This window comes from Lepus europaeus, chromosome 1, assembly GCF_033115175.1.
Source record: "Lepus europaeus isolate LE1 chromosome 1, mLepTim1.pri, whole genome shotgun sequence".
NCBI lineage: Eukaryota > Metazoa > Chordata > Mammalia > Lagomorpha > Leporidae > Lepus > Lepus europaeus.
In genome coordinates, this window is record NC_084827.1 from 172,242,262 (window position 1) to 172,254,781 (window position 12,520).

Here is a 12,520-nt window from a genome sequence, read left to right on the forward strand (position 1 = left end):
TTTGTAGATGAAACAATAGCTTAACTAGAAGACTGAGTCCCTGTACTTTAAAATTATGTGGGTTTTTTTTCCACCCCCTAGCAACACATAACACAAGTTCAATGCTATGATACAGATTTTTTTTTCTCAATAATGGGAAAATTTTTCACTTCAAGTTCACATGTACAAAATCAAAAATCATACCCATGCAAACTTTACTGTATTTTTTCATGAAGAAATGTTTTAAACTGCAAGTGAAAATTTGTCTTTTTATGGTGTAATAACTGATGACCTTAAAATCCCTTTTCTAGGCGTTATCTTATTATAAGATTGTTTAAATTCATAAAGGAATTCTATTAATGATCTTTTGCTACTGGAACACTGTTTCCTTGGAGCCTGAAGGGCTACAGTCTCATCAGTCTTTTTAATACTTTCATTATTGAAAGGATTTTTTTTTTAATTATGTTCAAATCTGTTAGGATCTAAATGTTGAACACTTTTGATAAGTATTTTAAGTGCCAAATCAGTTTTATTTCCACTCTGAGAAGTAGCTAGCATGACTTTTTAGATGTAAGAAATAAGAAATAAGAATGTGAAATTTGGATAATGCTCTACTTGCATGATTATAAAATAATACTGCTTATCAAGTGCTTTTATGTTCCTTGGTGTATACATAATTTTTTCCTTTCTGTCTTATTACTCTTGGCTGTTATGCTAATATAATAGTTCACCTTTGGTCTTATGCCATCTCATTAGGTTAACTTAAGCTAGAACTATTTGGAAAAAAGAGTCAAAAAACTTTCTATTCTGCTTTATTATTATGAAACAGTGTAGATTCACATTGTTTGACTTAAGAACTATTTTTAGTTTACACTTCAAAGGTTATGACAGTATTTTCTTATGAGAATTTTGGTGATCTAAACCAAGCTCAACATGAAAACCAAGTTAAATCCTAGGTGCACTTTAGAAAAGTTTATTTAAACAGGTACGTTTGGAAAACTCATAATGAAAATTTATTTATTTATTTATTTATTTATTTGAAAGCCAGAACTATAGAGAAAGAGAGAAAGAGATCTTCCATCTGCTGATTTATTTCCCAAATGGCTACAGTGGCCGAGGAGTGGGCCAGGCCAAAGCCAGGAGCCAGGAGCTTCATCTGGGTCTCCCACATGGGTGCAGGGGCCCAAACACTTAGGTCGTGTTTAGCTGCTTGCTGAGGCATGTTAACCGGGATCAGAAATGGAGCAATTGGAATTCGAACTGGCACCCAAATGGGATACTAGCATTCCAAGTGGGGGCTTAATCTGCTGTGCCCCAGTGCCAGCCCCTAGAAATTTATCAGTACATCTGGGAAAAGTACCAGTGCTCAGTGGCAGGGAGACTTAAAATGCTATTACAGTTTGGCCTTGGACATTTAAGAAATGCCAGTTTCTGCCTACATCTGTTAGAACTATGTGTCTCATCTCCAATATGAAATATTAACATTTTTAGAAAGGAACTTAGTTACATGCATAAATATTATTTAATTATTGATCAGTAAGTCATGCTTAAATTTTATTTTTAGGGGGGTCTTGATTATTTTATTTATTTTTTTTCTTTAGCAAATTGTATTAGCTTTGAGAGACTAGATGTGTGAGTAATTTACATTTCTGGCACTTACCCTATAAATAAGTAACTTGGAAGACAGATATGCAGAGTTGTAGTTGACACAGTGTTTATTATTTGTTATTTTTCTTTTTAAAAATGTGTATTTTCTAGTCCTCCAAACTGTTTTTTTACTACAGCATTTCTATAGCAGAAAAAAAAACCAGACATCATATTTACTCAAAAATGTCAGTATACAGGTTAATGCCAGAACTTGATAGCCTTGGGATTTCCTTCCCTTTTCCACTCTTAATTACAAAACACTGTTAAAAAGATTTTTTGTGTATTAGATCATATTTATGGTAGGAAGTGGTTCTTGAATGAAGTTTCTAATTTTGCCAAATACCTGTCTAATTTACTTTTATATTATATGTGTCAATTGCCAGTGTGAGAAGACAAAATGAAATACGTTGTGAAAGGTAACTGTATTATTTTCTGGCTCTGCATTATCAAAGGGAAATCTCTGTGGTGGAATATTTTAAATATGGCAGATCCATTTGAACATACTAGTATGCATTTTAAAACATCTATTTTAAGTTTGAGAGAGAGAGTTTTATTTGTAAATCTTATGGTTTACTCCCAAATACCACAACAGCGTGGGCTATGGCTAGAGCCAGAAGCTGGTAACACAATCCACATCTCCCACCTAGGAGGCCAGAATCCAGGCACAGGAGCCCTAGTGTATTGACTCTGAGTCTGCTTTGGCGGGAGGCTGGAACCAAGAGCTGAACCTTGGAACTGAACCTAGCCACTCTGGTGTGGGATACCCATGCTAAACGCCCACTCATGACCTTTTTTAAAAATGTTTTAGGAAACACATAGCAGTGTCCCTATTTAGTTAGTCATTTTCATGTTACTGTAATTTAAGGTGATACTTGAGTAACAGTTTTTCTAATATCAGAGAGTAAACATGTTAGTAGGATGGGGTGGATTTAAAACCAGTCTCAAACATATGTGATTTCTTAGTGTTCTTTAGCCAACAAAATAAAAATGAAACAGGTCATCTGAAAAGGTCTGAACCCCATATCTTCTAGGCTCCAGAAATTTCCTTTAACGACTGATAGCACCTTTCAAACATGCAGAAGCTAAACATTAAAATTTTCTTGCATAAATTGTCAGAAAATAATGATTTGTACTTTAGTCAAAATTCTACAGGTGTTCCTACTTGGAAGGAAAAAAATTGTGCATTTGGTATTGAATGTTTACTATAATTAAATATTGCCTCAATACTTGTATTCAGGCAAAACAGTTACTTAGAAAGTGAGAGCAATATTTAGTAATTGTTAAAATCCTCACAGGGATCCTCTACCCTGACTTCCTTTATCTGGCTGGTAAATACTGCTGATTGTTTGGGGGGGAATTGAACAGTGAACATGTAGAGCTTTTGTTTTCTGATTTTAAAAATAAAAGGTATTAGAAAGAAAACACATCTTCCTCTAGAACCAAAGTATGTGCTGAGAGCAACTGAAAAAATCCCCACAAAGTTTTCCAGTGCCCCTTAGTCTTCATTGCCAGCAGCCCTGTATGTCACTCCTGGTTGTCTCAAAATGAGACTCACTCCCGTATTTGGTTCCATTTCTCATAATTCATTGCAGTGTGTACATTGATCTCCCTGGTTCCAGAACTGAAGTTTTGCTGATTTTGCTCTGGAAAGGGTTTAAATGAGGCACAGTTACATTATGACATCAGGCATAATCAATATTAATGAGGTGGGAGGGAAAGAACTGTGGGAAGTGGACTTTGTTGAAAATTATAGTTTATGTGATAGAGCTGTTGATGTGAGGAACTGTGATCATACAGGTGCTATTGTCCAGTTCTTGATATGCTTATAAAACTGCTGGTGATTTTTTCTCCAACTAGAAGAGAGGAATTACAATTTCCAAAAAATAGAGTTTTCCTTTGCCTTGAATTTCATAAATAAAAATATAAGCACCAAAAGAATAATTTTACATGTTGGTGTTATTTTATCACTTAAGTATAGATTCCCGTTGTTAATTGGAGCAATTATAAGATGTGAAAACTATGAAAATCATAAAATGGAGGACATATGAGACTAGCATTTTTAAAGTGAGAGATATTATATTGTATTAACATATACAATATAATCCAAATTGACATTTATTTGTCTTGTTTTTGCCTTTGTCACTTCTCTGTTTCCTGATTCTGTCTTGTGCCTTCTCCCGCAAAAACCTGCCTTAGACCTGTGTTGCGTGGTGGGTCTGCTGCCGCCACTTCTAATCCTCATCATGACAACGTCAGGTAAATTTTGAGACTTTGTAATTAGCAGGATAAATCGTTGATAAAATCTGTCTTACAGTACATAACGCACGTAATAGCCATTCCTTTATGCCGTAGCTTGAACTTCGGTGACTTTTCTGAATGAGTGCATCCTGCGTCTAAGAACAGGAAGTTTGATCAGCTGTGACATTTTGGCAACAGAGTGCCAGGACAGATATGTAATCATTATGACAGGGACATCTGGGACTTTTTTTTTTTAAATACAGTGGATTTTTATAAAAAATTGTATCTATTTATTCATTTTTTTTGAAAGTCAGAGCAACAGAGAAAGAGAGACAGAGATCTTCAGTCTGCTGTTTCACTCCCCAGATGCCCACAGCAGCCTGGACTTGGCAGCAAAGTCAGGAGCCAGAACTGCATTCAGATCTCCCATGTGGGTAGTAAGTACCCAAGCGCTTGAGCCATCATCTGCCCTCTCCCAGGGTACACGTTTGCAGGAAGCCGAAACAGAGGTGGAGTGGGGAGCAAGGGCACTCTAATACAGGATCCAAACACTCCTGCCAGTGTCCTAACTGCTGTGTCTCAGTGCCCACCCCTACATACAGTTTTAGTAGCTTTCAGGAGACCACGCTAACACAGAAAAGCTAAAGCATGTTTTATGTGCATTGCTTCCATTGTTGCCCAGATCCTATCCAGCATTTCCTTTTCAGCTGTTAATTATCTATAATGTCACTTTCAAGTGTGGAGGTAAACCTCTTTCCACGGCACCGTCTGAAGTGGGAGGAAGTGAACACTGATAACCAGTAGTCTGGGAGGTTGAACATACAGAAAGGGAATTTAATTTTAAGCCTTTTTATCATCTGTCAGTTTGGGACACTCTCATTTTTGTTTTTTTCAGACATGCTTACCCTGAGGAATTATTTCTTCCTGTCATGCACAAAGGCAGATAGAATGGAATGTACAAATGCCTAAGATTCTCCAGTGCCAAGATCTCATCTAGTTTTCCCATCTTCTGGAAAAACAAAAGCACAAACTGGTTTTTGGCCACAGATGCCATTACTGTAATTTTTTCAGAATCACTTTATTTTAAGCAGAAATGTGTTATCTGTGGCAGCACATTTAAGTTTGGCAGCATTAATTCTGTGATTGGAAGAAACTGTCACATCCATCTAAGGAAGAGAAAAGGGCAGACATCTGTTTCTAGTTTGTACTGAATTTATGTTGGAGAAATTGGAAAGTGTACCCTTAGGGGTCCCTTATCACTCTGCTGACTTCTTTGTGCTTGTTTGTTTTTAGATTTGTTTATTTGAAAGGCAGAGTGACAGGGAGAGCAAGGAAGAGAGATATCTTTCATCCTGTGATTCACTCCCCAAATGACCACAACAGCTAGGTCTGGGCCGGGCCAAAGCCCGGATCCAGGAACTGCATCCAGGTCTTGAACCACACTCTGATATGAGATGCTTGGTTCACAAGCAGCAACTTAGCTCACTGCACCACAGGGCCTGCCCAGACGTCTCTCTTTTACACTCTCAGTTATGTCTATGTCCTTATGCTCGTAATTGTATCTTGTAGTTTTCTCACTTTTTTTTTTTTTTGTAAGATTTATTTATTTATTTGAAAGGCAGAATCAGGGAGTGGGAGAAACAGAGAGACAGAATTCTTCCATCTGTTGGTTCACTCCACAAATGGTCACAACTGCTGGGCTGAGCCAAGCCGAAGCCAGAAGCTAGGAACCCCATCCAGGTCTCCCACATGGGTGGTAAGGGCCCAATCACTTGGGCTATCCTCCACTGCCTCCCCAAATGCATGAGCAAGAGCTGGACTTAAACCAGCACTCTTGTGGGATACTGGCATTGCAGGCGGCAGCTTAACCTGCTATAGCATGGTGCCAGCCCCAGCATGTATTTTTCTGCTTGTGATCTTATCTTTCTGTGAAAGTATATTTAGCCAGTGGTCTAAAAGACCATTTTCTTCTAGGGTTTTTAGTTCTGAAAAATACAGGTTTTAGTTTAAAACACATTGTAAAGGAACATTCTTTTTGATTTTTTTTTTCTATTTATGTGTTTATTTGAAAGAGTTTCTGAGAGAGATCTTTTTTTAAGAAAACAGGTTTGGTTTTAAAGATTTATTTATTTATTTGGAAGGCAGAGTTACAGAGAAGCAGAGGCAGAGAGAAAGAGATCGAGAGAGATCTATCTGTTGGTTCACTCCCTAGTTGGCCACAATGGCCAGAGCTGCACTGATCCAAAGCCAGGAGCCTGGAGCTTCTTCTGGATCTTCCATGCTGGTGCAGGGACCCAAGGACTTGGGCCATCTTCCACTGCTTTCCCAGGCCATAACAGAGAGCTAGCTTGGAAGTGGTGCAGCCAGGACATGAACTAGCACCCATATGGGATGTCGGCACTGCAGGCAGGGGCTTCACCTGCTAAGCCCTGAGAGAGGTCTTCCATCTGCTGGTTCACTCCCCAGATGGCCACAACAGCCAGGGCTAGCCCAGGCCAAAGCCTGGAACCAGGAGCTTCATCTAAGTCTCCCACATGGGAGGCAAGGGCCCAACCCTTGGGCCATCTTCCACTGCTTCCCCAGGCACATTAGCAGGGAGCTGGATCAAAAGTGGAGCAGCGGGGACTCAAATCAGCACTCATATGGGATTCTGGCACAGGCGGTAGCTTTACCCTCCCTTATGCCACAACGCCAGCCCCACATTCAATTATTTTAAATTGAGTTATATACATAAAATTTTGCCAATGAAGATTTCATTTACAGGTAGGTGAACCTTAGTAACTTCTGGCTTTAAACCGTGGCCACATGAGACGCCTTTACTTATGAGGTGATTGTTTTAATTTTTTAACTTTTTCTCCATTATTCATCTCATATGTGACTTCAGGGAAATAAAAAGGTTTTATTTTGGGGATGGAGTGTAGAAAAGTATAACCCCTATTTTTTCCACTAATCATTTAATCATGTTTTAATATTTACTATTTTAATTTTAATATTTAATGTTTTAATATTCAAAAGAATAATTAACTCGGATATTTGTAAAACCCATGGTTCCAGCATTCATTGCTTCTCTAACTGATGCAGTTACTCTCAGTATTCTAGGATCTTCACTCTGTTCCCATGAAGGAAGGGCTGTTATGGAGAAAGGAAGTTAATTTACCCACTAAAAGGAACATTTTGTTGTAGGTTGCTTAAAGTCAGTACACACCACCTGTTTTTCAATTCTGTTTTTCCTACTTTATTAAAGTATTTTAGGACTATTTTCAGCAACTTCTGAAACAAGGGTTTTTTGAGTAGACTCCTCTTTAACATTTCAGGATGTAAAATATAATTTGATTTCATATTCTTTTGCGTGGTTGAGTATTTTTTTCATGGAGACTTTCTGGGAATAGATGATCTATGTGCTAACTGTCTGTAGATTACCCAGAAGGAAGTTTTAATTCAATATATTTATATTCTATTCATTCAGAAAAGTTACTATGCCATACTATTGATAACCGTATAGGATATAAAATAGATAAGCATGTGAAGTGAATTGTGTGGTATATAAGTTGTATCCAATAAAGCTGTTAATTAAATTTTGAAATACAAGAATCTGGGTAGAGGGGAGGAATGGCATTTGTATTTGCTTTCCAGAAGTTTATTGTCATTCACTGAAGTTTTATACCCTTTTTTGAAGTAAATGCATTTGAACAAAAAGTGCTTCCTTTTATTTAGTTACTTATTTTAAGGTGAACAAATTTCATGTATTTCATATAGACAGCTTGAGGAGCATAGTAAGCAAAAAGTATATTTTAAAATGCTTTCTTTGGATTTTGCCTTAGTGTTTTTCTAGTATTATTTTACACATAGCCTTGTATTTATTATTGAGCCAGTTCTACATCTAAATATAGTGGCAAGCCGGCGCCGTGGCTCAGTAGGCTAATCCTCCGCCTTGCGGTGCCGGCACACTGGGTTCTAGTCCCGGTCGGGGCACCGATCCTGTCCCGGTTGCCCCTCTTCCAGGCCAGCTCTCTGCTGTGGCCAGGGAGTGCAGTGGAGGATGGCCCAAGTGCTTGGGCCCTGCACCCCATGGGAGACCAGGATAAGTACCTGGCTCCTGCCATCGGAACAGTGTGGTGTGCCGGCCGCAGCACGCCTACCGCAGCGGCCATTGGAGGGTGAACCAACGGCAAAAAGGAAGACCTTTCTCTCTGTCTCTCTCTCTCACTGTCCACTCTGCCTGTCAAAAATAAATAAATAAATAAATAAATAAATATAGTGGCAAGATATATTCAGGAGATTTTGCAGTTGCTTCTGTGAGACAACACAGTTGAGAGTAAGTAATTGAGAATAAGAAGTAAAGTATGGAAAGAGAAGAGGCAATGAGAAGAGAAGAAATACAAAGTGATTGCTCCTTTTTCTAAGAGTTAGTCTACTTTGCATTCCCTACCTGGGACTCTGCCTATGGAACTCCACATACGGACGTGAGTCCGTGTAAAAATTGTATATTGACAGCTCCCAGACGTTTCAGCCAAGGGTCTTTTTTAGCATTGCCAGTCCCTCTGGCTTGAAAATTGTCAGGGAGTCTCATTCTTCAAATTTTGGTACATTTCCCTAAATTTATAGAAAGTTGTCATCTTCAGCTTTTCCTTTATGAGTAAACTATTTTACTAATTCCTATTGGTAAATTCCAATCTTTGTGATACTTTGAGCATTATACAGCATGACTTGCCAATTAGTTCTTAGTTCTATTTCCTTAGTTTATTAGCTTCCGTATTTCCAGAATTCTCGGTTCTATTTCCGTATTGTATTAATTAATTTCCATACTAATTTGTATTTTTATTTCTTATTTGCTAGGTATGGCATTTCAAACATAGACACAACCATTGAAGCAACATCGGAAGACATGACTGTTGTAGATGCAGCTTCATTAAGACGACAGGTATCTAATGTACCAAATAGTACATCCTAAGGTGTTAATCCTATTTGTATGGGATTTTAAAGTGGTAGCTGAACCACCATTTATGTGTCTTTGTGGTCATAATAGTATCATTGCCAGGGGTGTGCATTTAGTCTAGTGGTTAATATGCCAGTTACGACGCCTGCATCCCACATCAGTGCATGAGGTCCATAGCTGCTATGGCTTCCTGCTAACGCACACCCTGGGAGACGGTGATGATGGCTCAAGTGGTTGGGCTACTGCTTCACACTTGGGAGACCTGAACTGAGTTCCTGGCTCCTGCTTCTGCTCAGCTCAAAAACAAAAAACAAACAAACAAAAGAACATATTTGGGGAAGTTGTATCTGGTGTTTTTGTTATGTCTGCACCAAGTGATGCAGAGGGAAACAGGATGGAATCAAGTATTCTTCAGTTACCATCAGTAAGGCAGCATGAGCTTAGGCAAAGCAGTTGTTCAGCCCAGGGCCATTGACAGGCGAGTCCAGCAGCTGAGGATGGTGCTTCAACCAGTAACTTCGCAGCAGCTGGGGAATGACCAGGCTTTCAGACCTGACGGGTCTGGGTGGCCTATCACAGGGCTCTCTACAGCAGGAGATTTAGGAGACGCCCAGTGCAACTCAGACCAAGAAGACAGTTATTCCAGGTAAAGAAGAACAGCTGAAGCTGAGTCATGAGCAGCTCAGAGAAGAGGCTTAGAAGAGGCAGGAGTCCTGTATCAGTTCTGCTATGGTACCGGCAACTAGACTTTGCTGCTACAGTAACAATATGTATGCAACAGTTTCCTTACCTCTCCATCGAATCAATTAAGGATGCAAATACAGAAAAGAGAAATGGGGAAGGGTTAGGGTTAGGTTAGCTGTCATAAGTAACTTTTATAGTTTGTTTTGCTTCAGACTTCCCATGATTGTAATTACTCTTTTAACAAATTTTTATACTGTATTAGAATCTGATTGCTACATTTATTAAGAATTCCAATTTTGTTTTTCATTAGATTATCAAACTAAATAGACGTCTACAACTTCTAGAAGAGGAAAACAAAGAACGTGCTAAAAGAGAAATGGTCATGTATTCAATTACTGTAGCATTCTGGCTGCTTAATAGTTGGCTCTGGTTTCGCCGCTAGAGGTAACCTTAGCTCTCAAAAATACTGTCTCAACAGCTGGAAATATAAAGGATTTACAAACTTCTTTGTTTCTGTCTTTGCATTGTATGCCGTTTTATAGTCCAGGCCCTGGAAATGTATTTCTTCTAGAAAACAGGTGGGAAGGACCTGCACTTGTAGAAGTAAAGGTATATTCTATTCTGTCACTGAGCTGTGCACACTTTCACGCAGTTCTGCAGTAACACTTAAAATGCTCCCTTTGCATGTTTTGTAAATAGGCTCAAGTTGTTTTTTTAAGAAAGAATTGAGTTTTGGCCTCTCAGTCTGCACCTAATTCTCAGAATGAGAATGGGATGGAGAGTACATAGAGAATGGATTTAGAAAAGAATCTATAAAAGAAAAATAGTACTTTTGGTCTTGTTTCTCAAACACTATTAAACAGTTTTGTTAGACATTTTTGCGTCCACATTTCAACATTAACACTTCTGAAGTCATGGTTTGGTGTAAGATTTAAGAAAACCAAACCAACTTGTATTCCATGGTCAGTACTTCATGATCACCTGTACAGTTTGAAATAAGTTCTGTCAATTCCGTTTATCTAGTACGTGTGCAGTGTGTATGTTCTTATTTTCATTTGAGTTTTGCAGATGATTTTCTATAAAGTCTGTTTTTACTAAGTCCCTGTGTGAACAATTTAAAAAACTACAGAGTAAGGTACAAATGTAGTGTATTTAATAAACTGTCAACCAAAGCAATGTTTGTCTACTGAAAAATGTTATTTTATCATATTATCATGGGAGCTAAATTTCACAACACATTACCTTATGTGAGTCTTCCCATCAAGTAATTGCTGACTTGAGCCTGCAGTACTTTCATATCTTCATCCTGGTAGTGGTGGGTACTGGTTGCATGTAGGTGGTTTTCGAAATCATTATATCCATAAAGTGATTAAGATTAAATACCTTGAGTTTGAGTGCTTTTTCCATTGTAGTATTTACTTGCTAATATTTGAACCTCATGAAAATTAAACACACGTGGAAACCAAGCCCTGAGTGCCTTTAGGGCTCAGAACTTCTGTTTTCCCTTTCTCAGCTCGGTAACAGGTAGAATTCAGTTAAGTATAATAGTCTGCACACATCTTCAGTACCTTTCTCCCAAGGTGGTTGACAGGAGCTCCTTAGACAGTGGCAGCTTTTAATGTTTCTGCTCTTGCTTCTCTTTCATCCTCCAAGAAGGTGGTAGGACAAAAATTCCCCTCTGTGCTTAGATTTGTCAGGAGTTTGGGTAAAAATTTTTTTTGCCCATGGAAGCCTAATGATGGAATTTCTATATTAATTCTAGGTTTAGATATATCACCAGGTAAGTTCTGTGAGTGAGCCTTCCAATTGAAAACACAAACATAGTGGATTAAAATTCATATCTCTTTTGCTAAACATACATGAAAAGGATTTCACCAAGGCCAAAGATGAAATAAAAGTAGGAATTCTGGGAAACAAATGCAAGACATGTTTCTCTCCTGATGATTTTTCCTAAATACCTTAGCCTGGAGCTTTGCACTGTAATAGTTATACAAGGACCAGCAAATGGAGTCCCCAGGGTCAGTGTTGTGGCATAGTGGGTTAAGCTACCACCTGTAACACCAGCTTCCCATGTGAGTGCCAATCCTAGTCCTGGCTGCTCCACTTCAAGTCCAGCTCCCTGCTTATGTACCTGGAAAGCGTAGGAGGATGGCCTAAGTATTTGGGCCCCCCTTCCCATATGGGAAACCCTGATGGAGTTCCTGGCTCTTGGCATCTGCCTTGCACAGCCCTGGCTGTTACAGCCACCTGGGGAGTGAACCAACAGATGGAAAATTCTCTCTCTCACTGTCCCTCTCTCTTACTTGGCCTTTCAAATAAAGTAAATCTTAAAAAAAAATAAAGATGGAATTCCCTTTTTTGATCAGGTGCTAACTTTAGCAAGACACTCATGAGTGAGGCTGGGACCTTAATCAGTCCTGTTTAGAATAATCAGGACATACTTCTTAGAGAGAGATTTGAAGTGAACCTTGAAATATATATAGGATTTCAAGAAGTGGAGGATGAAGAAAAAGATTCCACATGCAAGAAACAAGAAAAAAAGGATACAGTCAAGAAAAGAAGAAGTCTACAAGTAAGTATAACAGGTGTTTTATTGTTCCTTAGTTTCAAAACACTGATGTTCGGTTTATTTTGTTTCTCCATTTCTAAGAATACTTGTTGAAGGATGTGTAGAATGTTTACACTTCAAGAGATAACTGTTATGATATAACTTCAGTATACTTACAAGAGAATCTTCCTTCTTTTCCTGCATGAATATTTGTTTTTCACCTTCTTAACTATATTTGACAGTGAAATTGTTTTCCTGGACCTTGGGTTTAAAATGATTTAATTTCTCATAAGTGCTCCTTTACTTAATAATGAGTTAGCACCTCAGTGGTGCTTCCAGTGCGTTCACTGAGCTAAGAAATAGGCAGTTGCAGAAAATGTACCACGTGCCCTGCTCTTGAAGAAAGACCAGATTCATGGGGACAGTGGGAGGATGAGGCTTATTGAAAAACTGGAGGACTATAAAAGCAGTATTTTATGAGGAAGAAG

General features: G+C 38.5%; 1 protein-coding gene across 15 annotated transcripts in view; it reads left to right on the top strand.

Annotated features, from left to right (window-relative positions):
* The window catches only part of MFF (mitochondrial fission factor), a 37,017-nt gene extending 27,024 nt beyond the window's left edge, over positions 1 to 9,993 (top strand). For 7 of the 15 annotated variants that reach the window (XM_062193026.1, XM_062193056.1, XM_062193036.1 and 4 more), the window contains 4 exons: positions 2,010 to 2,042; positions 3,823 to 3,882; positions 8,701 to 8,785; positions 9,795 to 9,993. In XM_062193026.1, the coding sequence (XP_062049010.1) occupies positions 2,010 to 2,042; positions 3,823 to 3,882; positions 8,701 to 8,785; positions 9,795 to 9,926 (310 nt within the window). In that variant the 3' untranslated portion in view covers positions 9,927 to 9,993. The remainder of the gene's footprint in view (positions 1 to 2,009; positions 2,043 to 3,822; positions 3,883 to 8,700; positions 8,786 to 9,794) is intronic. The other 8 variants (XM_062193033.1, XM_062193066.1, XM_062193050.1 and 5 more) reach the window with 2 other exon arrangements.
* Positions 9,994 to 12,520: the final 2,527 nt, after the last annotated feature.